Here is a 27,764-nt window from a genome sequence, read left to right on the forward strand (position 1 = left end):
AAACTCAAATCAAATGAGCACTTCATGTTGTCAACTCGAGTTCTGTTTCAAGAACACACAGAACTAGTGATCTTTATGAGTTACGAAAGGTCAACTGTTTTATTTATCGCTTGAGCGCTCCAGAGTATAAATTCCGAAGTCATCCACTCTTTTGGAAGAAAGGAAATTTCCATAAGTATTGTTCTTCTTTGAGTATTTTTGTGTTTGCTATTGTGCAAGCCGAAAAATTCAAGCTATTATGTGTTGTGACTGACATAAAAGCAAAAGTAAACATTGACTTTGTACATGACGTCGGCTTAAATTTGACTAATTTCTCAGAGGTCTTTTAAAATTCCTTTTTCGTCTAACGAGGTCCGCCATGATCAATATCGCTGGAACTAAAAATAGTTGGAAAAGGGTTGTCTTTGGAAGCAGGGAAATCGTTTAAAGATGAACGTCGATTCCTAAACAACACAAGGAAGACCAAGGAAAGCGAAATTGGGAAATAGAAAGGGTAAATAATCTGCAAACGAGAAAATCACTTGTATTCACGCAGTGAATTTGACTTCAGACAAGCTGATATCGATTAAAAAAACAAATAGACTATTTCGCATTATTATTTTTCTACATCGCAATCAATTAAAATCAGGACGTAAGGGAGCAAAGTTGTGTGACAATATGACGCGAGTCAGATATCACGATCAGAAGTGTCACGTTGTGTGACGACCCCATACCAAGGAGAGATCTGGCTTTCCCCGGAGATTCTACATAAATGAGTTAGCGAAGATCAATGAAAGCAATAACAGATAATTCATTTCTTTTATATTAGCGTGCGAACAGGCTCCCGGTGATCACTCCACCTGCCATAATCAAGTGGCTTATATATCTGCCACAGGAGGTATTTTTATTTCTTCTTTCTAGCGGGGAGAGGGGGGGGGGGGGGGAAGGGGGGCGGGTGACGGGGCGCGCGGTGGGTGTTTAAACTTTCATCGGCTTTTGAACCACCGGGCTATCTTTCTGCTGCAGTTCTTGCCAAGTGTTTTTCCACATTGATGAGCTGTTTCTGTTTATATCATCGAGAGGCACCCCTCGATTTCTCAGTCATTTTGTACATCTTTTGCGTAGGTATTTTTCTTTTTGTTTTCTAAGATTTCCATTTCAAACAGCAAGCATCGTTCACAAACAGTTCTTAGGCCTAAAATTAAAATGGTCTGCGCCCGGGGTCTACGATTGATCGAATAATCCTAATCCTTAGCGCCGGTGTAAACACTATATCGAGGATTTTGTGACGCGTCCGGCTGCATTTACACCGCTCCCTGATTGGTTCCTGTGTTGGACATTGTCCAAGAATGATTGACATGTTTAATTTATGTCTAGACGAAAACATCAACGCTCGTTTTAAAAGTTCGTTTACACTGTTGCCAGCCAGTCTTTCTCTCCTAGGGTGTTTATCCCTGAACAAGAATGCATATAGGTCAATATGGACAAAAAGGGGTTTGACTGCCTTACCGATGTCTCATCCCCAACCCTTCTAGTCTGAAATTTCTAGCCTCATAAATACCAGTGAACGCGGGGTGTAAGTATTAAGTGAAACTGAAAATAAATGTATGTTCGCACCAGTCCGGGGCACCAGCGTCGAGATAATTTAATTTCAACAACTGTAACAAGAGTGACTCCTATTAGGAGCCAGTCGGTGATATTGATAGGCTCCTGTTCACATATAGCCCAGATATCTCTTAGGCAGCTGGCATAAGACTCTTGGAATCGTCACGCATAAATTAAAGAAAGGCTATTGCGTGACGAGCAAAAGACAATCGATATGGTAATTACAATACCTCCGAGATCGTGTACTGGCGTGACACCCGCGTGACAACAAATCTCTTCGAATATTGAAATGGCATTTCATAATTACTCCGAAAACTACCTTCAGTTGCGTTACATTTTGCGTCGTGCACGGGAAAAGAAAACTAACAGGGTGATCCATTTCTTTATTCTGAAAACTTTTAGATCTTTTTTCAATTAAAATGTATTAATTTGCTGGACAATCCCTTCCACAATTATTCCACAAAATCTTTGAACATAGAAAATGGCTGAACACAAATGGATGGGCCACTGAGATAAACTTTTAGGCAGGCCGAATGGTAGTCCACAATTATAACTCAAAAACTCTATAGATTTCAGCAACAATGCGGTGTTAGCCTTTGAAGATTTCACTTGAAAAAGCCACCCAGCTAATCTCGAACGTAGATCTCCCACGTCAAACAGAGTGAGATTTGGGTGCGAGAGTCGCCGCGACAGCAAACCCTTGCTGTTCAATTCGTAGCAAGATCAGAGAATTTCCAGTTTAGAAAGTTGGAATACTTCGTGCGGAATCTTGATAGTTTTATCCACATAAAGTTTACGAAGATTCACAAGTTCGCCAATACTTCCTGGAAGTTCCGTAAAAAGATTACCTTCGATGTGAAGGATTTCCAAATTCCTCAGGTTCCTGAAATTATCTGGCAGCCATTTGAGATGGTTGTTGGACAGGTCCAGCTGTTCCAAGTCAGTCATTTCTCCGATACTGCTTCGCAGAAAATCTGGGAGTTCCGTTATCTCGTTTTGACCGAAGTCAAGTGAATGGAGATTTGGTAGTTTACAAAGCACTTCTGGAAAGGTGCCCATTCCATTGCAATTTAGAGACAACACTTGAAGGATCTGAAGGCGATGGAACCAAAATGGCAGGTTTCTGATGTTGTTCTTTCCCAAATCGAGTTCTTCTAAGTTACGAAGGTTAGTGATACTATCAGGCACCGACGTTAGGGCATTGCCATTGAGGTTCAATATTTGTAATTCCAGCAAACTCACGACGGAGAATGGGATCGTCTCAAGGCCATTGTTGTCTAGACACAATACGCGCAATGAATCCAGTTCCGCAAAGGCATATGGAATAGTGTGAATAGTGTTCCGCCCTAAAAACAATTCCCTCAGATGTCTTAGTTGTTTAATCTTGTCAGGCAATTCCTTTATCTTGTTTCCAGCAAGGAAAAGGTATTCCAGATTGACCAAGGAGCAGATTGCACTGGGAAAGAATGGCATTCCATTGTTTTCTACAGAGAGATAGGTGAGCTGTTGGAAACTTTCAAACCAATCTGGAAACGTTCGTAAATGATTGCCGTTTAGATACAAGCGTCTGAGATTGTCGAGAAATCGCAAATTCTCCGGAAGATAAGCAAGCTTGTTATAATTCAAACTTACAATGCGCAACCTGGAAAGCTTGCCGATTCCGAAAGGCAACTCATCAACTTCGTTGTAGTCAAGGACAAGCGTGTTGAGATTCACCAACTCACACACGGTTGGAGAGACATATTTGAGCTCATGCCAACTAAGATCAAGAGTTAGCCTCCCTCCGACCCTTCTGACTGCAGGAAGAATTTGGCGGATGCTGAGTGGATGCCCAAACTCGTCCATTTCGTCATCAAAGGAAGAAGCCAACGACGCGTCTTGCTGGGAAGCAGAAGCAGAATGGGCATCCACACGCCATCCTCTCCATGTGTAGCGTGACCCTTGAGTCTTTATTTTGACTGGCTTTTCCTTTCTCGGACGTTTCGGAAGCTGTACATTAACCGTTGGTAGAAACCCTGCTTTCTTGAGCTCACGGACAAGTATACCCCACTTGGGTGATGGGCGCATAGCCTCGCCAACCCTTGTTGTGGTTTCATGGGCCTTGCGCTTCACAACCTCAGCTGTGTTAGGATTTGCGTCTTCAGATTTCAAGCAACAAAGTCCTTGTCCTCCTTCAAATATGTCCCTCTCCTCTACAGGGTCGTTGAGATTAATTTCCGAAAATATCATAGAACGATCCTCGGCCACTGCCGTGCTAGTTTCAGGAGGGATGGGAAAGGATTTTTGGACTTCTGCAATCGCATTTGGATCTACATTGTTTAACTTCTGCTTGACTTGCTTCTTGGGCTTTTCACTTTTGCACAGAGTTAAAAGTTTGGCGTTGTTACTTACGTTTAGGGTCTCAAGCTCGGACAGAAACTGCAGCAGTGCAGCTGGAAGTTCCGATAACTTGTTGTCGTCCAAATAAAGCTCCTTCAAATGGACGAGTTTTTCCAAGCTAGTTGGAATAGACTCGATGTCATTGTCACTCAAAACCAAAACCTTAAGACTTGATAATGTGAAAACAGCTTCGGGAATATTTTCAAGGGCATTTCCTTCCATGTTTAGATACTCCAGGCACTTTAGGTAACGCATACTAGGAGGAAGGCTCTTAATGTTGTTGAAGGCTAGATTTAGCCTTCGAAGGTAGCACAGGTGACTAACACAATATGGCAGAGTTTCGATGAGATTTCGATTCAGTTCCAAGACTTCTAATTTGACCGAGGTACACACCTGAGCGGGAAGAAACTCTAAATAATTATTTCCGAGGTGAAGCTCCTTGAGATTGCGAAGTGCTGCAAATTGATAAGGGAAAGTCGAAATCTTATTGCAATTGAGATTGAGCACTTCGATGGTCCGTCTCTCACAAACCTGTGCTGGTAGTGACTTCAACTTCCAGAAACTCAAATTCAGAGTTAGTTTATCATTTTCGACGAAGACATCGGGAAGATTAGCAGGTCCTATATCCTCGAAGTCATCCGGCCATGAGATATCTATCTGCGAGGTTCCGATATCGGGTCTTAAGTCCGTGCTGGTCCCTTCATTTCTTGTCAAGCAGTTTCCCATTAATCGTAGATGTGGCTTGTACTACTGTTGTATTCTGAAATCGTTACAGACACAGTTTTGCAAGTCACAACGAATTCCAGAGAAGCTCCATTAACAGCTCAACATACCACCACAACGAAATAGCGACGGCTCCATTCTGTTATTTCTACCGTGCAGAATTAACTCTGCAGATTCGTCACGATTCATGCAGCAAATGCAAATGAGTTAGCTGGTGGCACAAGAAATCGCCAATTACCAAGCAGTGTTCAACAGGTTGAATGCAAACAAGCTGGTTTCGCGTTATTGATATAACTTGTTTCAGGCAGCCCATTTGTCAGTTACACGCAATTTGAAACTGTCTAGTCCGAACACAACATTGTATGCCATGATTTTCTGATTTAAAATAGACAGCTTCTTATCAGCCTGGCTGGCTCTTAACACTCGAGAGAGGTCAAAGTTGTGAGCTGAATGACGTACACGTCAGAGATCCGAGTAGCCTCATAAGGTATTTGCAATGCTTCTATTTTTAGCACATACATCAAGGTGCTATCATCGCTTTGGAATTTTCTTTTCAAATCTCTAGCGTCCATGGCACTTAACCAAAACTTCCGGAACGTGTGCAAATGGTACGGAAATTTCCTTGGAAAGGTTCCGGCAAATTCGAAAACTGTTATTTTCCGAAATGATAGAATTCAACGAGGAAAATCAAATAGAACGAAAAGATACAATTAAAAAATTTCGGTACACCTCTCGAGATTGTCCTCTTTTCCGGAAGTTCAGGAAAATGATGTTCCATTCGTCACTGAAAATTTCCTCAAATTTAAATCAGAACTTTTAGTTGGCTGGAAAGTGCCTTGTCTCGTGTTATGATGTCACTTTTATGCCGTGCTTTTTCTGCCCAGGCTTTCGATCTCTGTGATCCTAAACCTTCTCAGAGAAGAAACTCGATGACCAATTTGAAATTTTTCGGACATTTTGTGATCATTAATTTGAATCTGTAATGAAATCTTATTTTGCGTACTCTACGTTGTTGGTTTCACAAAAGAACCTGGGGACCTTATAGAGAAAATAAGAAACCGCGAGGAACATAAAGTAAATAAATGAACATGTCAACCGAAGCTACTTGACAATAACCTGTTGGCAGTCTGATTTTCTCTCGAAATAAGCGGGGATTACGAGGCGATTCATTTCAGATTAGAAGGGACTGGGCCGCACAAGACGTGGGTGCGACACTCGCCTGACCTAAAGAGAAACGCCTGACTGCCAGCAGCCTAGCATGACAAGAAAGATCTTATAACGAGTAACCGAGAGATCGTCGTCTCTTGAATTAACTCAACGAATATCCTTCTTTAGGGTAACGGAGCATAGACATAAGGGGACTAAACAAGCAAAAGCCATATAACAGAAGCAAAGAAGGTTCGACAACTGGAGCAATCGAAGCAGGTATCAGCGCTTCTAATTAAATTCAATTGTTCGAGAACAAGAGAACTAAATTCACGCACATACAAACACTGAGCCAGTGCATGATACACAAGCCTCAAGCATTTCATTCGCCTTTGAGTTTGCGTTTAAGGCAGCGTCCACACTACACCGAAGAAATTTGAAAACGCAGCTTCGTTTCTACGGTTAGGCCTAACGTCTTCACTTATCTGTCACGAAAACGGGGCTTTTCGAAGACGCTTTTCAAACCGGAGGAATTTAAAAAGGCCGACTGTGCGTTTTAGTGTGGACGGAAAACTTTTTGAAAACGGAGCTTTTCGAAAACGCTTTTCAAGCCGGAAGAATTCGAAAACGCCGATTTTGCGTTTTAGTGTGAACGGAAAACTTTTTGAAAACGAAGCTTTTCGAAAACGATGACGTCACGATAATCTTGAGATTTCCCTAACCGTGTTTTCCTCAAACACAAGTGTGGCGTAGTGTGGACGGAAAACATCTGATGCGCGAAAACGTCGTTTTCATATTTTTCAAGGTTAGTGTGGACGGGGCCATAGCGTGTCGTGTCCGTTTACGTAAGACGCGAAAAACTCGAAACGCTTTAAGACAGTAAGAAGACATTGATGTTACGACAAACAGATTGCAAGTACGAAGTAAATTTATTTCAGTCACTAAAATTACTACAAGGATTCAGACGTTATACACACTTTGAAAAATAATTTACACTTGCAAGATCCCACAACCATCGACTTGAAAAACGCTTGTACCAGCGTCACACAGTCACTCTTACTTTTTTTTTCATTACTGAGGTAATTACAATTACAAAACATTAAATGTTCATGTATTGACATTAAACATAATTAACCCTACTCAAAAATTACGCGTTGCGGAGAAGTCTTATGACGGGCCAATAGGAATTGAAGCAATGACCACAGTCAGATGAAGAATGATTTTATATTTTGACTTGGATATCCGTCACTTCTATATTGTTTAGATCAATTCGGTTTGCAGGTCATAAAAAGAGAAAAAAAAGAAAATTCAATCGTGGTTCTCCTTTTTCATTACAGAATTTGGCCATTTTACATTGTTTTAGAAGTGCTCCGTGAGTCGTATTAGCAGAATGCATAATGCACGTGCCCGAAAGCCGATCAACGAACTTTGTTCATGCAGCGACGTTCTAGTAGCTGCTGCACTCGTGGTCACTAAAAATCTCAAGTATTTTATATTTCTGCCGCAGAGCGTCAGAGATGTAAAAGCAGAGGGCCTAAGCAAACCACGAAGACGATGGCAACGAAACAAAATGACCAAACAAAATGTTATCAGCAAAACAATAGCAGTGCACATGCGTTGTGAATCTTTGTAATTTTCTTTGCCGTCCTCTGCAAAACAAGAACGGGAAATGACCAAGTTGAACGTAGTCTGCGGAACGCGAATGACGGCGGCTAATTTTTCGTATATCCATTTGGAACTGAACGCTGTCATTGCATATCGAGCCTGGGCACATTTTTAGAGCCATTGGCGTACTGAGACAATCGTGAACTTCACTGGTAAAATAAAAATTCATTTTTTATCAGGCGTAGTCCTCGCTTAAGCTCCCTAACGTGTAAGTTCTGAATGTGGTATTTCGCTTGATTACAATGGCCCACCTTCGACCATGCAGCGTTGAATAAAATTTTGCCCCTTTGATAAATCAATCTTGTTTATCTAGCTACAACATATAGTCTCTCCCACGTAACATGATATCCTCTACATTTTACATAAATATACTTTATAGAAACCAAAACGTTGGAACGAAGGGAACAGATCAAATGGAAACATCCACATCACCAGAAATAGGCTTGGAAAAAACTGAAAACTATAAATTAGTTCCACTTGAAAACTGCCCTTCCCTCTTTAACTGTTTTACAAAAGAAAAGCAATCCCTACAAAAAGAAAGTGCCACGCTCTACTTTGAATTTCGACATTGCAATTTACTTCACAAATTTTACAATAATTGTCAAATTGTCCGCTCTCGCTCGTTGACGCATTGCATGAATTATAAATTCATGTATCTTTCCGCTTATTGACAATAAAATTAGGTAATGAGCGCGCGAGAATTTCTGCAGTTGCTGTAAAATATCATTTTGACCTACTTGAGTGTTGAAGTTTACAATTGATCCGTATACCCACAGCAAGCAATCCCTCTACAATCTCCACCCTCCTATACAAATTAAGCTACACAAAACCTTATAAATCCTACTGTACAAAAGCAGAGCCATTCACTGCACTTCAATAAACCATACAAAAATATAAAGTTAATTCTTCTTTGTAACCAAGCCTTACCTGGTGTCGAGGCTTAGACTAGCGGGAAATATGCACGGCTGCGTAGAGTTCTTTGACGTCAATGTTAAACTTGAACGAAGTGGACACGTTTTCATTTCGTCTGGAAAAGATACCCTGCGAGGGCACGTCTCAAACTGTTGTTTTTCCCCTTGCAAGGAAATAGAAAAGAACGCCTGCAAGCAGGCTAAGAAGACAGCCATGACGACTTAAATTTTAATTTATATCAATATTCACTCATACCTTTTGCGCATCCCGATTTCCAACAAACAGCTAACTCTGAACAAGGACCCAGACAGCTCGAAAAGGCTTGGTTACTTCGTCTATTTCAATATGTAAGCATGAAAGGCGTTTAAGCTGGCGCAAGTACAAAGTGCTAAGCATAGAAGTTGAGTAAGATTTAAAGAGACTTACTTGAAGCGACTTAAAAAAGTTATGTCAAAGAATGCGCAAATTCAAAATTCGTTCACTATAATTTTGAGGCCTCCAGAGATTTGAAAGCAACTCTGAACATAGCAAATCATACCTTAATGCTGTTGCGACATAGCTCCTTTCAAAGGGACGAGAAAGGCTTACAATCGAAGCTTAAAACCACTATAAAAGAACCCTACGTTTGTGCACCCTCCAGTAAGGGGACACCGTGGAATTCCCGTATGGGCTAGTGTCAGGGTCCCGTATGGGAGATTCAACTGCATCAAATCCTCCATTTTGAATCCGACTTATCCCCGTAGTCTTGTCATGTGACTGGTAATATTACAGGTTGGTACGCACGGGCTGAAACTACAACGAATGGAAACTACAACGAAGATGAATGACAATTGAATGCAAGGAGCTCCACGAGTGAGCAAGAGCCTGTATATTTAACATGATTTCCGCTGAACATTCGAGCAATAATGGCAAAAATAAAGTTAACAAAAAACTATGGCAATATTATAGAATACAGTTAAGAAGACCTTATCAAGACTTAAGCTCTCGGGCTGACCCCGTGAGGGAAAACTGAATTTGATGTTATCCATATTTTAATAAAAACGGACATTTCACGTCAGTTCAAAACACAATAACGCACGCTTTTAATAAGTATTCTCACGAGGTTTGACAATAACTTTCTCGAGAGTGCTTGAGAATTTAATCGCGGGGTCCCTTAGAAAAATGAATTAAAGTGAGAGGTTTCAAAGAGCATTCAAAAAGTTAGAGCTATAAGCAGACTTTTAGTAAATAATTTTTGCATGTATTACTTGAACTTTGAGCGGAATCCGCCTTACTAGTTCTTCGTCAGTAACGTAAATATGATTTACCCGACCCCTCCCCCTACACCTAAGAGATTCGCATTTGTTTTGAATGCACAATCAAATCACAATTAAAGGAATTGTTTACGGTGGTGGGAGCGTTTTGATTACATTTTGGATTTAATTAACCTCGTCTCTATGACGTGCAAAAAATATACATTCTGCTGTACTAGGCGCGAATTTCATGCGTATGTTATAGACCGCATTCTAACTTTGATTGGTAAATTTGCATAATTCTCGATTGAGTATACTACGTGACATTTTCCTACAAAATTCTCTTCAGGCTTTAACTACATTCTGATTGTATTGTCAGCTACTACAGCGCTAGGTGGCTGCGTTGCTGAAACCGACGGCATGTTCACGGAAGGAACCACATGTGTCACCCCGGGTTGAGCCATCGCGGTTGGGTACGGTGTGTACATCGGTTGAAGGCCCCCCATTGGAAGGTAGGCGGGGGCCCCGGTGGGGACACCCGCAATGGGCATAACGGGCATCTGGGGCATAACAGGGGGAATCTGCGCATAGGTGAATTGAGGGGGGATATTTTCGTAGGTTGAAAGAAATCGTTGTTGCTGTACTAGCTTGTCCTCGTTCATTTTCAGTTGATCTTGCTGTGCTTGGATTTGACGGTATAGCTCCTTCTGCTGTTCCTAAAATTAAATCCCGAAAGAAGAATTATTACATGGCCAATACTTCGCTGGCTAAAACGTTTGAATCCCGTTGGTCTCTTTACATAGACATTGCACTGTTGGATTCTCACAAATTTCTCTACCAATCAAAAAGCTAACAAACACTCGTGTTATATATCGTGTGACCAGTGCTACAAAAACAACCGGCTTACGTGACATAGGTCGCCCAGTCACGCAACTAACCTGTAACTCCGCCTGTTTCACCCTCTGTTGTTGTTCTTCAAACTCTCGTTTCTGCTGTTCCAGTTCTAACTTTTGTCTTTGAAGCTCTTCGAGAAGGAATAGCTGTTTATCGTGTTCCTGAAGAAAAACACGATTAAAACACCGTTACCGATCAGTTTGGAATGAGTTTCAATGTGGGGTTAGGGCAGAAGTGTGTCACGACCCCAAAGAGTGTTTACGAAGGTCACAAGGCCTGCTTATGCGTCGAAAACATCTTAATCTCGGGTTCGAAAAAAGAGACGAAGCAAACAGTTAATCTATATTCCGGGTATAACTTTGGTCGAGTGAAATCCTTCAGCAGACAACTATCTTTAATTGGGCCAATCAGAAACTCTTCGACTTTGTAAATGGTTTAGTTCGCCACCAGTCTCCCTGCAGCTCCAACAATCATAGGTTGGACTCCTGTTCTCGACTCAAACTTTTACTGTCCCGTGCTCGTAACAAAATGAATCTAGTTACCGTCTCTTCGAATATTGCCGCGAAATTTGCCACAAAAAGCATCTGTGTTTCAAACGAATCGTGCTTCAAATAACCTTTTATTAAAGGAGCTCAGTCACGGTATTTTGAGTTATTTTGGCCACATACAAATTACCTTTAAATGGTAGGAAACCTGAAAATAACAGTTTAATAAGATAGAAAAATACCAAAGAGATAATGATAAACCAAAAAGGAACAAGGATGGCTAAGGATGGAGAAGATTAACACGGATTACAAACGACGAATTTGAAAAATTGAGGCTTAACTCTTCAATATGCGCAAACCGTGACTGAGTTCCTTTAACAGCTTAACCAACGTTGCTTACCAACAAGAATTCCTGTTGTTTCTTCTGTTCTCGCATAATATTCTCCACGTCCTCAGAAGAAATCTTTCTCGCCTGAAAAGGTTCAGCGATATATATCAATACTCTACAATGGTTGACGTTATCAAAAGATACTGTCCATGTTGATGCAGGAAAAAATAAAAACATGGTAATAGCATGCTTGCATGTCCAAGGTTAACCCATACGGCAGGGCTCGGTAGTTAGCACTAATCGTTTCTCTTTGAGGTTAGCGACTCAGTTTCGTACTATGCTAGCTGTCACCAGTCAAAGTCAGCCTTCTTTAGCCATGCTCCACAGAGATCAAATTTGACATCAACTATGTCTAAAGTTGACTTAATCCTTAATTAAACCCGCATTCATACTATTACCCATTGATACAGCAAGTTTGTGGTGTCGTAAAACCAGATTTTAGTCTCCGCCCATGCGGTTCCTTGTTAAAATCTCCTTTTCCACCAGAGTATCATTAATTAGAGGAATTGACCGAGTAGCTCTTACAAATGGAAAGGAAATTACTTGCTCAAAAAAATTTAGATTCTCCGCTCCAGTCTGTAATTTAACTTTAGTTCGCTATCCTCTACTCCATCGCTTACCCTCGGACTCGCTTCGCCACTTGTCGGCTGATCTTCGGATTCCAGCATGGGTGGCGGTGGGATAAACTCAGCATCAAACGACTCTCCTCGGGAAGACTTTCGTTCTGCCTTGCTGTCCTTGCGCGGCTTGGTCTCTGGTCCCGCAAAGCTTTTCGGACGAGGTTTGGTTGCGGGTGCACCGAGCTGAGGTGCTTTCTTCCCTGCACTGGATGTTCTGCGTCTTAATTCAATCTCCTCTTGAGCTGCCGCAGCTTTGGCGTCGGCAACAATGCTTCGGAGTTCGCCAGCGTTTTCCAGCTCCTCGGCAGTTTTCTCTTCCGATCTCTCCTTACGTTTTTGCATTATGAACTGAAAAAGAAATTAAAGATTCACTCACAGACGAGCTTCAACTAGAGATGTAACTGATTTCAAAAGCGGGAAAGCTTGCTACTGATGTCTTTACAACAAGCGGGAAAACGTACTGGTGTCATGGGCGGGAATACAGACAACCTATATCTTAATGAAAAGCGCGGGAAAACGTTGTGGTGCTAAGGGCGGGAAAACATGCAACCCGTGTCTTAATGCAGAAAGGCCCGGGAATACGTTGTGGTGTCGAGGGCGGGCAAACATGCAATCCGTATCTTAATGAAAATCGCGGGGAAAAGTACCGGTATCAAGGGCGGGAAAACAGACAACCCGCATCTTAATGACAAGCGCGGGAAAACGTACTGGTGTCAAGGGCGGGAAAGGATGCAACTTGTATCTCAATGAAAAGCGCGCGAAAACGTAGTCTAGTAAGAGCCACGGGCGGCGAAAAATGTAACTTAGTGACTCTTAGAAGTCAATCTCGAATCTGGAAAAAGAAATCGACAATAGAGCTGTTTTGGTTTGGCTGTTTGAAATATCTTAACTGTGTAATACTGATCTGAGAAGAGGAATTTCAGCTTATCTGAGTACTTACCGCTAATTCAGATCCTTTATTTGACGCCTAGCAGAAAAACAACACAACACCATTTAGTTAACTGGCTTCGTGCAAAGAAAAAAAGAATATATCTTCGTAACAGTCTGTTATACAGGACCATTTGCAAATTGCACATATAACCTATTTCGTATATTTAGCTACATAACCGAGACAAACGGTATTGTCTGATATCAACAATACTACAAACAAGGAGTTCGATATCCGGCGATAATTACTTTAAGCCCTAGCGCTAGACGCAGATGAGAATGTTTTTCATAATGTATTTAGACTAGGGCATGGCTTATCTTACTAATAAACAATACCAAAAAATATTTGCGATAACTCAGTGAGCTTGCACAATTGAAGAGGTGTTTTCAGGAGGTTTTCAAACTAGAACTGAAGGTCCTTTTTTGACACTAGACTAACACGCTTATAAGCGCGAAAAACGAAAAACGATTACGAAGTGTCGTTTTTTTTTTTCAGGAACATAATGCTCAGTGACGGTAGAGTTCCAAGAAGCTTCCTGCCAGGGCACCAAAAAAATAAACAGTCCAGGACTCAAAACGAGGAATGCTTATGGTGTAAATGTACTAGATATAATTGCTTTCCGTGCTACGGACTAAAGTGTCAGTGGAAAACGAACCCTCTTTTTCTTTACCTCCCAGTTGGCTTTCTGCACTGCAAACTGACTGAATACTCTTGATCCTTCGGAATCTCCACAAGCCTGCTTCAACTGGTCCTTTGTCATCGACTCCAGATCTTTAGCGGACTTGCCAGATAATGCTGTCACACAACTGCGACGATGAAATTAAAGTTATCAGTAAACAAACAAATGTTGCTGTTTTTAGAACTGTTGCGGTAAAAAAGTGTTCATGAACGTTATTTGAGGTTGAATTTCCATTGTTTAAAAAAATTTCTTCCAGACAACAAAGACAGAGTCCGCGTCGGGCCGAGCGGTCCAAGCCGCCGGAGATTATTCCTATTTATCCCGCATTAAGCGACTAGGAGTATTTGTCTTCCCTCCCGGGATGGGATGTTAGTCGATTGCAGCGTTCCCTCTCAGCATTAAATTCGCCGGTAGGCATTTATGCACCTACTTGGTGTAGAGAGGAGAGAGGCACTGTAAGAGTAAAGTGTATAACCAAAGAACACAACACAATGTCCCTGGTCAGGGCTAGAAACCCAGACCGCTCGATCCGGAGATGAGCGCACTAACCATGAGGCCACCGCGCCTCCCAGTTTGACGAGACAACAAAATGGAAACTACAATACAAAAAAGTGTTGATATTCGACTACTACATCACATGCGCGTGGTGGAAAATTAAAATCAACAAATGAGTTTTCCAAATAGACCATAACTGCCTTGATTAGAAGCCCGTCTGAAGGGATATTAGCTATTAACATAATGCGGCCGTGGAGCTAAACACAAAATTACCACGAATACATTCAGACAAGCTGAGGGATTTGAACTCGGTAGCCTCCAGATTTCAAACCCAACGCCATACACCACTGGGTTACGACGCCTACCCATTTTCATGCCGTGTAGGGAATCCGCAACATTCCTCTATTCTGCCAATATTCCTTTATCCGCTCTTGACAAATCAATACCTTGAACTGATATGGAACAACAACAGACCTTTCAGTGAATCCTTTACTCTTGAGCCACTGTTTGACTTCACTGGCGCTTGAATCAGCGGTCAGGTCGACGGTCTGCAAATCTGCAGTGGTAAAAAGTAAAATTACAAGTTAAATTTCTAATGCTTCTATTCTGATTCTTGCAGGTGACTTTTGATCGTTGACAATTAAAACCCTTAATATTTGAGAGCACCACAACTACATTCTGCCTTTCAAGACAAAACTATACGCTGTTTCATGCGCTCATTTTAAAACACTGCTGTGACAGACGACTGGTATGTGTAAAACCTGAAACCTAAAAACGTGACACAATACTCACTTACTGATCGGCTGTTTTCAGGACAGAGAATAGGCTAATTTTTCACCAGTTGGGACCAGACATTTTCAGTTTCTCTCACATGAACTGAATTACGTCTTATTTCTGATCTTAAGAACCCTAGTCAGACTCCGCCACTTTCAATGCCATCGAAATTGTTGATATTGCATGTTGAAAATCTTATTGCTTTACTGTAAAATATGTTCCTAAAAATGTGTTTAATTGTCTTTAGTAGTGTCAAAGTGATTTTCTTTCGTTTTGACAAGTTCCGAACAAAATATAATAGCCAAACTCTCGCGTGTAAACAAAAAAAAAGGCGTGGCTGACTAGGGCCCTTTAATTGCTGAGAAAGAAAGATAATCCTTTGACCATGAGAATCCTGAGTCAATTAGAAGCAAAAACTAATCAACGTCTCCCTTATTCACAGCGAGATGAACGAACCTATAGTAAAACACCCCCCTCCTTATACCCAGCTCTACTATTGCCCTAATGACTACACAGCATAACTCACCCTTCCGTTGCACTCTTGGTGTAAGTCCCCCCTGGTTAGAGGTCATTCTTCGTTTTAGTTCATCATTCAGCATGTCCGTTGAGCTCACTGCCGAATAGAGACAATTAGACAAGTTGAGAATGACGTTTACGGCAAACGACAAAAATGAAACTTTTACTTTTACTCTTCAGCCGTGTGTAAATCGCTTACACTCGGCAACATTCTTAGCAAAAAATGAAGCAGCTCTTCTCGCTGTTCTTTAGAAAAGCGGACAATAAAGATTACGCGGTGCAATGAGATGGAAACGTCAACTCACTTCTGTTTTGTTGAGACTGTTCGCGTCGTTTCTTTTCCTCTTCAGGATCAACTTTTTTCAGATTCTTCGCCTGGATGGCCTTGGCAAAATCAGCGCTCCCAGGCAGAGTGGCTTCTGGAGCTTTCAAAATATCAGCAATTATAAAATATGGCGAATCATTCTCGTCTTTTGATTAGTTTGTACTTAAGATCCATTGGAGGAAAGACGGATATATGACGTAATTAACACTTTTTTTTTGTATGTTAATTGCTGCCGGATCACAGAAGACGTTAAAATGTAGTAAGATCAGCAGAGACATACTCAGTTCTCGCTAAAACCTCTTAAAATTAATAGGATAAATTAAATATCAGAGAAGTAACAGTAAGTTAGAAACAAGAAAGAATGGCTAAGATTGGCAAAGACTGAGATGGATTACAAAACAACATTCTGGCGTAGTGCCATGGAGTTACACAGTACATACCTTTCTGTGTCGTGTCGTTCGTCTTCAAAAGCACAGGGGGAGGCGGTGTGACGGGTGGGGGAGGAGTGGAAGGGGGTGGACTGCTGGGTGGAGGTGGGGGAATCACCAGCTGGATGGGAGGGGCTGACACAGGACGGTTTGACTTTGTAATTCCAACATGTCGCAGTTCCACATGAGGAATCTTTGGACTCTCTGACACTCGGGCCGGTGCTTGTGTTGGTGATGATGGAGGTGCTTGAGCTGTCGTCTCAATTTTCTGCAACTTGATTTGTGAAATTAAAGACGTAAAGCTCAGTTGGGTCTCTGGTTAATTTATTTTTATATTCACCATTTAGTAGGGGCACAAAGAGTAGAAGCCCAGTGTAACCTTTATAGAAGACATGCAATACTGTAAACCCGCTTATCTGCCAGGTTCTGTCGTCGTTGGGATTTAGTCATGCGCTCGTTGGCTACAAAATGGAAAACAATCTCTGTTTGTAGTTTATATATACTTTCAATTGCGGGTCTTTCAGTGTCCACAAAAAGAAAACTCGCCCTCATTTCCAGAGTTAACTTGACCAGCCTCCTCAGGTACTTTGCACTTGAACGACTGGTGAAGAGCGCAAATCGCGAACGACCACGGGAAGAGGAAAGAAGACAAGCGCCTTCCCTTCCTCCCTTGCGCGGCCATTATTTAGAAAGAAGTCTGGGTGCCAGGCAGGAACTCGACTGTTCCTCTATGACTATTCGCGCATGGAAAACCCAGACCGTAGTCTAACTGTTAGTTAGACCAGCCTTAAACGAAGGACACTCCGAAAAGCAAGTGCATGCTAAAACTGCATTAACACGAAGGTTTCATGGACGGACAACTTTATCGACTTTGATGTCGTCTTGGTGAAAAATAGCAAGTAAGCGTTTAAAACAAAGTCTTGAGGACCAGCAATAACTCTAGCTTTCATCCTCAATGACAACAAGAAAATACTGCTGCAAACTTCGTCATTCTGAATGTGAGAGTCCACCTTAATCCTCTGTAATAACTAGCATATAAATTGAAAAAAAGAAGCTAAATTTTGCGGTGTGTTAGGAACACTAAAAGAACTTCTGTAAGTAACTAGATATTCTTCGCGCTAGGAGTGTGAGGGGGGCAATGAGTACTTTATAGTCAGCGTCAAAATTCACTTGTCTTAATCGGTCACGGTATTTTGAGTTATTTTGGCTAAATACAAAAATTACCTTTAAATGGTAGGAAACCTGAAAATAACAGTTTAATAAGATAGAAAAACACCAAAGACATAATAATAAACCAGAAAGGAACAAGGATGGTTAAGGATGGAGAGGATCGACACGGATTACAAACGACAGATTTGAAAAATTGAGGTCAAACTCTTCAATATGCGCAAACCGTGACTGAGCTCCTTTAAGATTAAAGTAATAATCAACACGACCTACCACTGTTTGAGATGACGTCACCTGTGTCGTTGGAACAGGCGGAGGCGCTGTCGTAGGGGGACTGGGAAGGACCACTGCAATGATGAAACATTTCGCGAAATTAATTAGAATTAATTCATCGAATCAATGGATATAATTGAGAGTTTGGAAAAAATGCAGGACGTCTGAGAAGAACAAAATCTCCGATCGACACATAGCATAGCACAGCATACATATATGGCATGGCATACGGTTACAAGTCAAAGGGCCAACTGAGAGCTGGTCACGTTGTGAGTTCGTAATACATTCATACATAGTGAAGAATACAAGTGAATATATGAAATATACTAAATTTGAACAGCGGAGAAAGATGTAAAGAGATGAATGAAAATAAAGCCTGAGAAAATGTTGGCTTGACAGCTTAGTTGGTAGAGCACTGCACCCGGATTAGAGAGACCATGGGTTCGAATCCAGTTCAAGCCTGAATTTTTCCAGGCTTTATTTTCACAGCTGCTTAAGTTGTGGCCATGTTCTATTAGGAAAACACCGTTTTCGGTTGGTTTGGTTGATCAACTCTTTCAACCGCCCTCAAACCAGGTTGAAACGGTTGACAAAGCATTTGCGTGACTATGTCGCGTGACTGTAGCTCGCGTAAGGACTAGTCCCAGGAGTAACCGCGTTTCAACCGCGTTTCAACCGAAAACGGTTGGACCAGTGCTCTTTTGAGAAACGTCGACCGTATCAACCAAAACCGGTTGCTTTTGGAACGGTTGATCCCAATAGAACACCAGCTGTGTATATAACTGGGAAGATCATTCTGCGGTTCAAATATAAGTTCTTTCATATATTCACTTGCAGTTACCAGTCAGTTACCCTGCAAAAGACTATTGCAAGTCAAGAGACGAGATTGTACCTGTTTCTTCCACGATTGTATTTGGCACAAAACCTATGGACCCTTCGGAATTTCTGACACACCACCACTGGCGATTGTCAAGAAGAACCTAACACAACAGAAAATCAAATCAGGCAAGCTTCACTGTAATTCTAAAATGCGGCTTCGACGCATTTCTAGACATAAAGTTCTTAATTTCCAAAGAAAATGTTGGGCAGGCTGCGTCGTCGGGCAGTTGAAATACTTAGCTACGTGTCAACTTGGAGTCAATAAAGAGAAATAACCGTTTCCAGCACTTGCCTTTGTTGAGAGCAAAGTACAGGCCAAAACCAAGGCCACACCCAGAAGTATGATGGAAACCTACTTGCTCATTGCAAGTTCTATTTATTCCGGCCTTTCGTTATTATTATAATGTAACGAGTCTCCATGAGATTTGAACCGAAAATATTATTTTTTGTAACATTAAAAGTTTGAAAGTGTTCTTGTATTCTTTACCCTGTTTGCCCAAGTATTCTTCCGTCTATCCAAGAAATATTGTTATTTTTATGGGCAACTATGCTACCCGATTTTTTTTAAAAAGTTTTTTTTTTTTTGACACAACGGAAATACGAGTAAGTGCAATAGAGTAAGCAGCTATTTTTTCTTACTGCAACTTCTTCTCCTTTTTGGACTGTCAGTTCTTTGCTGTTCCTTGCTTGGAAGTCAAAAAGAACACGAACTCTTCTTAAACCCTTCTTCGTTGGGCTAAAACAAGAATAAAAACACGAATACTTCATTAGCTGTCATTAGATTGGCTTAAAAAACCCGCGCCACTTTGTCATCCAATCATAAGTAAAACTAGAACATATCGTGACGCGTTTGCACACGTTTTCCCGCGCTTCGGGTCGGCTACATGTATTTACTTCGAGATTTGACTGGTTCATTGGATTGTCTGTGTCCTTTATGATTGGCCAGAGCTTCGGATTACTTTGCTTTTGGTTTTAAAAACACTCAATTGAGGTAAATAGTTTATCATCAAAGTAAAGACAAAAAAAAATCTGAACCTTGAAATGCCTGGCTACGGTGGTAAAAGACTGGTCATTTCAAAGTCTGCGATGAAAGGGCAGACTGAAGACAAACTCAAAATAACTTGAATACATGGGTTGTGCACAAAGATTAAGCTCACTTTAGTTTGATAACAGACTTGAAATGTGTGAGCTAAACTCGGTTTTGTAGTTGCAACATCCGCAATAGACATTCTCCCCTGCGCCTTCTAATCCCAGGACCAGCTTTTCAATTCTAATTACTTTTCTTTTCAGCTTGTTATGGGAATGTGAAGAGAAACTACAAATCAATCGCTGTTGAGTATAACTGTTGATTGTTCACCTTGTTGGTGTAGTTTCGTCAGGTTTTTTCACGCTTGCCAGTCGTCTGAACTTGGCCGCCGCTGAAAGCACCGCGGGATTTGCTAGGTTCGCAGCAGAATCTTCACCCTAAAGAGGCAGGTCAAAAAAATATCGATTAACTCCTGTTAGGACTCGTCACGCATTCCCTCTTGGTGGTAGGAGGAAGATTGCGGTCTCAGGGGTGGACTATTGGACTTTTGGGGGGGGGGGGGGGATTTTGTACTGGGAATGTAATAGCCAACTGGTCAGCCTCCTGCCAAGTGGGATTTTAACCATGTAATGTTGATTTGCATAATTTGTTTCATCATTTGGTTTCATTGGGCCTAGAAAAGCCCCACTGGGGGAGTGGTCAATTAAGGGAGAAAGTCATGCCAAAAAGCTAATTTTTTTGTCTTCGCCTTGCGGCCTATAGCAAGTAAACAGTCAGCTTTTCCACTCGGCGAAATTTCAGCCTCTGAAGTGTCTGCTATCCTGAAGGAATTCGTCTCGAAAGAAGAGACTTTGGAGCTCGAGGACTGTACTTGGCAGCCAGGCCGTGTTTATGTGACGTCATTCCGTCCGACTCGAAATTGGCCGCAAGGAGAAAAACCTGCGACTGACTTTGCATCCTTCACAAGGTCAGCAAAATGTCTTTATTCCAAGCGATTATCTACTTCACTATCTTCACTGCTATCATTTTCCAAGTTTGGAGAGCATATTTGGCTAAAAATAATATGGCTCAAGAGCAGCCATAACCCAGAGTGGTAGTTTAAAGGCTTGTTCGGCAGCCATTTGGACAAAATCTCTTGGACGGAATGTCGTCACGAAAACTGACGCGTACTCTGTTCAAAATGGCGGCAACGATGTCGAATTTTGGGCTTCTTTGGAGACGAATTTCGTAAGTAAAATCTGCACTTCAGAGGCTGAAACTTCGGTGAGTGGCTAAACTTAGTGCAATGTTTTTTTTTATTAGCGTTGACAAAAAATATACGTTTTTTGGAGTGACCTTCTCCTCAAAGAGATTTATTATTATTATTTATTTAGGAACGAGTCCTTTATGTAACCCTTTCATGTAATAGGAAACTGTTTTTCTCAGGACGTGCGCATGCATATTTTTTTCTCTGTAAGACATGCTTCCTATCGACTTACTGAACGTGCGAGAATTTTTTTTCGGCAGTCGTCGAGTGCAGGAATTTCTTTTGGTACATGCATGCTTTCAGGACATTTTTTGAAATCATCCCCCTCAAAAGCCAAACGGTCACTCCTAAGTAGGAGTCTAACCACCCAGAAGATAGATGGCGAGTAGTCCCTCTTTCGCTTAGTCCGTCGAGCGAGGACGTAAATAAACCGCGTGGAAAAAATGGCCGCGTGAAATCCTTAGAGCGAGACGCGCGCGTGCTTCTCGCCTCCAGGAGTTTGCGCGGCCATTTTTTTCTCGCGGCTTTGTCTCGCGTCAAACACGACGGACTAAGCGAAAGAGAGACTACTCGTAGTCTACCCAGAAGAGGAACTCAGTAACATTTCAGCCATTGTTTGTACCTTTCTTTGTCCATCAGTTAATTGGGCCACAGCTGCAGCATTAGCGGCATTTGCAGCGATAGCTGCACTTAGATTGGACACATCTTTACCAGCGATCACCTCTGGTGGCACCCAGCCGTCCTTAAACACAGGCGTGTAATGAGGAATAAACTGCTCCTTAAACTGCTTGCTTGATCTGGGGAGAAAAAAAATAACAAACTGACGACATGTTTCCTTGATCTAACACTTTGTCGATTTTGGCTTAAAGATGTCTTAAGTTGCAGGTTTTTTGGCTGTCACGCTTTAAACAACGTATAAAAAAGTAAAATAATAAATTACTATATTTAAAGACATCAGCCTTTGCTGGTTTTCAGCGGGTCTTCTACCCTGGTAGAGGAATTGAAAGTGGAATTGGAATTGGAATTTAGAGTGTTGGTTTTCGTGGAGGGAAGAAACAATGCATACCCGCTAAACAAACGAACCTCAGATCGTTTGCCTCATCGAGAAGACTCAGTCATTGGTGCGTTTTGAGGCGCCAAAAGTGAGTCACCAAAATAGTGACTCTATATCGTGATACAAACGATCAAACGGTCACTTATCTGTATAAGCACGACGAACAACAACCACATCTTTAATAACAAAGCACACCCTCTATAAAATGTAGCGTTGGAATTTAGACAAAGACAATTACACTACTTACCCCTATTTTCTATGAGCAATAGGCAATTTGGCTGCGCCGCGTTCCCTAATCGTAATTTGCCCGTACACTATTTGGACTTATTTTCTAATACTGTTTGTCAAAAAGACCCTAATGTCATAAAAAATACACAAACAGAGCTTTACAATGAAACATTAAAGGGGCTATATCTCGGTGAGTTTTTTGATCAACACGGAAGTAAAATTATCACGAAGTACCTTTTCTTAAACACGAAAACGAATATGAAGGCACTTTACTGAAGAAGTAAATTGTTAAAAAGAAGGCAAATTGTAGTTACTTTGCAGCAATTTTGTCAAATCTCAGCGACTAAACTTGAAAATATCCGCTTTGGTGCTATAAACACTGACCGAGGGAGACAGAAAGGTAACATACTTTTTAATCTTTTCTTCTTATTTGAGTTGACAACCTTGTCTGCGTTTTTAAGTCATGACAGCACCCGGCCTTTCGGAGCTTCAATGGATTAATATAGTGATATTCAACAAGATTTGACCACTATTTTTAGCCCTTCATCGATGCAAGTACACCTTGTTTCACACATACTTTGCTAATGTCCAGTTGGGTCCCAGAGCCATCCAGAAGTCTGTTTCCTTAGATGAGAGGCAGTTCTGCAGCAGGTCTATAGCATGTGTAGTAAGCAACGGGACAACAACGGCTCTGGCCTTTTCAGGACTACAACAAATAAAGCAAATTTTAGGAACTCTACATAATGGAACTTGTTTTGAACAATTCGAGTTAGCTGATACATTGCTTCCCGTAGAATGCTTGTATGTCTATCTACCTTGCCACGAATTATAGTACCACCATAATAACCCACATTCACACTCTTCTAGCTTCCATTGAAAGACACCGCTGTGTTATTGGACTAACGTTAAATTCTCCATTAATCGACAACAAACTATGACATTTTGCAGCTTGTGAGTTCATCAGCAGAAATTGTTTTCAATTGATAATTGAATGACTTCTTCCAGGCAGTAGTGACTAACAGGCAACCATAAACACCAGAAGGATGTTAAAGGGTACAAACAATGAAAAAAATGTAAATGAAATAAAAAGCCGAACTTACCCTCCAGTACAGCGAACCAACAAAGACAGAGGAACAAATAAATAATGGACCAATTCTGCAGCGTTAGGATTGTGGATGTGGTGCCTCAACTTTCCCTGTGTTTCGATAAAACAATTGTTCTCACCTGGACAACATCGTGATAGTTTTGCTATACAATTCTTGGGTAAATTGTATGAACTTAAAATTTGGGTGGAATATTGAATCAATCACTTTCAAATAACATCATAACCACGAACCAGAGAGGGAGCAGGGATGGCACAGTGGCGAGAGCGCTCGCCCCCCACCCAGTGTGACCCGGCTTCGATTCTGGCCCGGTGCCACATGTGGGTTGCGTTTGTTGTTGGTTCTCGCCTTGCGTCGAGGCTTTCTCTCCGGGTTCTCTGGTTTTCCTCCCTCCAGAAAACCAACACTCCAAATTCCAATTCGACCAGGAAAGAAGACCTGCATGAAAACCAGTCGAGGCTGCTGTGGCTTCTTCTCTAATTTATTTATTCTTTTGTTTTCTTTTTGTAAACCTGGTTTCTGAGTTTTATGTTCTCATACAAATTGAGGCAAATTTGTTTCCTGCAAGGACTCAATTTTAGCTCAGTGTAATCTGTTTAACCAACACTAGAAGCTTCTATATTCAATTTGAATGAACAGCTGACATGTGACAGAACCACAACAAGCAGCAAGACCAGCCTAGCTCTTTACAGGGTACCAAGCAAGCAAAATGTACAAACCATGTATACCTTAGCAAGCTTAGTGAGCATTCCGTAAGAGGGCGTGAAGGAACAAAGTCTGGTTGTGCGAAAATTGGAGCAGGAAGAAAAAAATTTCATAATTGGTTGAGGCACGTGCGAGTCCCGACAAATTGTCTTGGTCCACTGCACACTAGCCGACAAGGCCCGATAACACAGTTTGAGATCTAGCACTGTCAGATATCACCCAACAAGCCCTAACCTTGTCGCAGACTTGTCTGAATTCACTGCACACTAGCTGATAAGTGAAGATTTTTTGTCAGCTGACAAAAAATCGGCTAGTGTGCGGCGACCTTGTATGTATGATATCCTGAGTGAAACTCACCAGCAAGTTTAAGGCATGCTTTAACTTTTGAAATGCATCATAAAAATCTGCCTCTGGAGGAGGTCGAGCTTCCTCTGTCAAAGGACTTTCTGTTGGTATAACATAGTAGGAAAGGTTAACAACAGAGGCATATAATTAATTGTGCAAAAAAGAAATTAACTCATTTTAATTAGAGGATGGATTGAAGCAAGATACAGACTCACGTTTTGCTTTTCCTTTCTTTTTCTGCAATTTTTTCCACGCTTCAGCCGACTTTTTTGTTCTCAGGACCAAACTCTCAATATCATCAATACAGTGGTTCAAAATTTGCTGAAATGAACGATAATTGTTCATTTTATTCTCAGTCACTTAACAATCAACAATGTCCAACAAAAGAATGAATTTAAATCACAATCAATACTAAGCACCATGGGGACCACGATAATAATATGTTTCCATGGTAATAAATGAAAGATCACCTCAGCAACTCGTACATTGGCTGTTGCAAAAATAAAGCCTGAAAAAATTCAGGATTCCAGCTGCATTCAAGCATGATTTTTTTCCAGGCATTATTACGACAGCTGTTTCAATTACATTCATAACCACCATGATCTTTCACGTACATGTAGCAATCATTTCTGCCACAGTTCAAATAAGTCATGTTTCATATGTTCATATGCCGGTCTTCATAATCAACTGGATTATAATTATTATGGACTCACAAATTAACCTGCTTGCAGTCTAGGCTTCGGTTGATAGCTCAGTTAGTACAGCACAGCACTTGTATTGCAGAGGCAGGGGTTCCATTGACGTTTCCAGTAAGTGGGCGAAACCTTTTTCGAACTGAACGTCTTTGAAAGAAAAATTTTCCTCTAGATGGTCAAACGAGGCAGGGGAAGTTGTCCTCACAACCAGTCAATTTACTCAATGACAGGCCCTTATTGAAACCCCTGCAGAGGTCATGGGTTCAAACCCTGCTAAAGCCCAGTTCTTTTTCAAGCTTTATTTTGCAACTGTCATTCATAACTACTCTCCTACGTAGAAGCAGTGATCTTATCCAGGACAGGAGCGTTTCAATCCTGTCTAGTTCCAGTTCTAGTTCTTTGTCATGTGTGGTCCCACATTTCCTTTCTAGCGCTTATGCTCAGAGAGAATTACTTGGGTTGATTTCCAGCTCTCCAAATCACCTTTGAGTTAATTCTCCACTTTCCACCTTCTAGTATTATGGCTGCCTGATGCAACATTGCATTTGCCATATTTATTGCTAGTACCTTAAGTGCAGAGAATCTATGATAATCATAATGTGCAAAGCATCAAATGCCAGTAAAATTACGTTCTGGGATGCCGACACCTCTGCCTCCCATGCACAAAACTTCAATTTCCCTACAGATTTTCACACATTTCTATTACAGCAAGTTCTGAAATTTTGATGATACACCAAGGAACTATCCCAGGCCATTTTTCTACATTATTATGTAGTGACAATATAATATAAGGAGAAACAAGCTCTTCATCCCATTTTCTCTCTCTTACCACATCTCTGTTCGTTCGTGCCTCCAACAGTTCTGCAGACAGTGTTTCATCAGGGATATCAGAGGATGATTCTGACGCCTGGTATTTAGACAACACTTGTGGCTTTGCTGTTTTCTTTGTGTCATCAGTCACTGCAGAAAATGCTGCAATGGTCTGAGCCACCAAAGATTTCTCATAGAGGTCTAACCTTTCTTGATCAACTTCCTGGGAAAATAAAATCAATGGTGTCCATGTTAGTCTGAAGACTTTTTTTTTCCTCACATTTTCATTGTAAAGCAATTAAAATCCAAATTAATGAACAAGAGGCCAATTTTCAAACAAACTAACGACACTACATAACTATCACTAACAAATATCTGTGTAAGACAAAACATATCTACCGTGGGAGGAGAGGGTGCTGGATGGGTAGGGGGTGGGGGAAGTATAGCACCACCTCTCGCTGCAAATCTGTTGGGCATTGCCTGAAAAAGAACAAATGAACACAAGTTCTAATTAACACGGTTTTTCATCAACATAATTTTTTGACCCGTAGAAGATATTTCCTTTAGATTACTTACAAGTGATCTAAACGATGTATGAGGTCTGAAGCTCAATTAAAACGGATTCTGCTCAAAGTTCAAGCAATAAGTGCAAAAATTATTAAATAAAAATCTACTCATAGCAAGGTAACTTTTGGAATATTATTTAAAACAACTCACTTTAGTTAATTTCTCTCAGTGACCCTGCGATTAAATCCTCAAGCATTCTCGAGAAAGTTAAAGTTGAACCTCGTAAGAATGCTTAAAGCATGTGTTATTGTGTTTTTAACTAACGCGAAACATCTGTTTTAATTGACATATGGATAACTTCAAGTTCAATTTTCTCTCATGAGGTTTGCTTGAGAGCTTTAGTCTCATAACCTTCTTTACTGTGTTCAAAATATTAACATGCTATGAGGGTTTTTTGGTACCTTAATTTTTGCCATTATTGCTCGAATGTTCTGCGGAAATCATCTTAAACCATTTGTTTATTTATCATTATCACTGCCAAAAGCAGTAAAGAAAATGCCTCTTTCAAACCTCTATTCTCATTTGCCTACTAATACTATGTACTTTGATTGCTTTTTCTTTAGAGGCTAAGGACAATGCTGTGAACTGCTATCTATTGTTTTAAGCCACATGAAGCAACACCTTCCAAAAGGTAAAAGTAGTGGGTCAAAAAGTTGAAAAATAAATGGTTTATTTAGAACAGACTTAACCTGTTGTCTCGACATCTGATGCGTCAATTTTATTGAGATGTATATTTGACATTGATTACTCACTGATTTGCTGCTGGAAGCTTTCATAATTTCTGTGGCCACAACTGCTGCCTGGTGACAAAACACAATTTATTGATTTCACCTTGATATTTGTAATTAGGTAAACATATTATTTTAAGAGGCAATAAAAATATGCCACATTGACAATAATATTGTAAATTGTTAAACTTAAATTTTTGTAAGGTGAGGGTAATCCTAGTGACCACCACTGATAAGTCTAGGGCATCAACAGTGACGAACAGCACCAATGGGAGAAAACGGCCAAGAAAAAAACAGGGTTTTTGCATGTTTATCTCTCACTTTTGGAAAATAAAAACACCTCAGGTTAAGGATAAGGGAAGATGGCTGACCTGCATCACTTGGCCTGTAAAATTGACCAATCTCAATACAACAAGATCTTTTATAAAATCTCTCGTAAAAGAGTTTATGAATCTCTCACCAGGTTTAAGGAAACTTAAAAATTCAATGAGGGGAATAGGCAGCTTCCATGCATGTGTACATACCGGGATCCTGTCTGACTGGAACAGATGCATGGCGGCAAATTTTTCTTTTGTCTGTATTGTGTTAAATACCAACACACTGTTCAAGTCGGGATCGTCACTGAAGTGGTGTACATGGCCGATTGTGTTCAATGAATACACTTCAACAACGTCCTGAAAAGGTAAATACACATTCATTGTCTTTTAGACCATATTTCATGAAAAGCTCAAAAATTATTTTATAAAAAATATTCTCCTCAGTGT

The 27,764-nt window shown here is 40.9% G+C and overlaps 2 protein-coding genes across 3 annotated transcripts in view; both read right to left on the reverse strand.

Moving 5' to 3' along the window:
- Nucleotides 1-1,094: 1,094 nt before the first annotated feature.
- Nucleotides 1,095-6,640, reverse strand: LOC110041287 (uncharacterized). The gene has a single exon (XM_020746570.2). The coding sequence runs from the start codon at nt 4,687-4,689 to the stop codon at nt 2,308-2,310; it is 2,382 nt and encodes a 793-aa protein (XP_020602229.1). The 5' UTR covers nt 4,690-6,640; the 3' UTR covers nt 1,095-2,307.
- A 102-nt stretch (nt 6,641-6,742) lies between these two features.
- Nucleotides 6,743-27,764, reverse strand: part of LOC110041232 (epidermal growth factor receptor kinase substrate 8-like) — a 35,721-nt gene continuing 14,699 nt past the window's right edge. For both annotated transcript variants that reach the window (XM_089277986.1, XM_089277988.1), the window contains 23 exons: nt 27,525-27,674; nt 27,025-27,072; nt 26,105-26,185; nt 25,725-25,928; nt 24,416-24,521; nt 24,213-24,301; nt 23,148-23,242; nt 22,625-22,753; nt 21,388-21,562; nt 19,850-19,956; nt 19,132-19,228; nt 18,506-18,593; nt 17,614-17,687; nt 16,186-16,447; nt 15,726-15,845; nt 15,431-15,517; nt 14,605-14,686; nt 13,627-13,762; nt 12,969-12,995; nt 12,029-12,376; nt 11,421-11,492; nt 10,580-10,696; nt 6,743-10,357 (listed from right to left, as the gene is read on the reverse strand). In XM_089277986.1, the coding sequence (XP_089134112.1) occupies nt 9,998-10,357; nt 10,580-10,696; nt 11,421-11,492; nt 12,029-12,376; nt 12,969-12,995; nt 13,627-13,762; nt 14,605-14,686; nt 15,431-15,517; nt 15,726-15,845; nt 16,186-16,447; nt 17,614-17,687; nt 18,506-18,593; nt 19,132-19,228; nt 19,850-19,956; nt 21,388-21,562; nt 22,625-22,753; nt 23,148-23,242; nt 24,213-24,301; nt 24,416-24,521; nt 25,725-25,928; nt 26,105-26,185; nt 27,025-27,072; nt 27,525-27,674 (3,054 nt within the window). In that variant the 3' untranslated portion in view covers nt 6,743-9,997. The remainder of the gene's footprint in view (nt 10,358-10,579; nt 10,697-11,420; nt 11,493-12,028; nt 12,377-12,968; nt 12,996-13,626; nt 13,763-14,604; nt 14,687-15,430; nt 15,518-15,725; nt 15,846-16,185; nt 16,448-17,613; nt 17,688-18,505; nt 18,594-19,131; nt 19,229-19,849; nt 19,957-21,387; nt 21,563-22,624; nt 22,754-23,147; nt 23,243-24,212; nt 24,302-24,415; nt 24,522-25,724; nt 25,929-26,104; nt 26,186-27,024; nt 27,073-27,524; nt 27,675-27,764) is intronic.

Source organism: Orbicella faveolata, unplaced genomic scaffold (assembly GCF_042242905.1).
Source record: "Orbicella faveolata isolate gen_17 unplaced genomic scaffold, um_ofav_v1 contig_46, whole genome shotgun sequence".
Taxonomy (NCBI): domain Eukaryota; kingdom Metazoa; phylum Cnidaria; class Anthozoa; order Scleractinia; family Merulinidae; genus Orbicella; species Orbicella faveolata.

Coding starts and splice junctions, on each gene's coding strand:
- LOC110041287 (XM_020746570.2), bottom strand. CDS start 4,689: ATGGGAAACTGCTTGACAAGAAATGAAGGGACCAGCACGGACTTAAGA.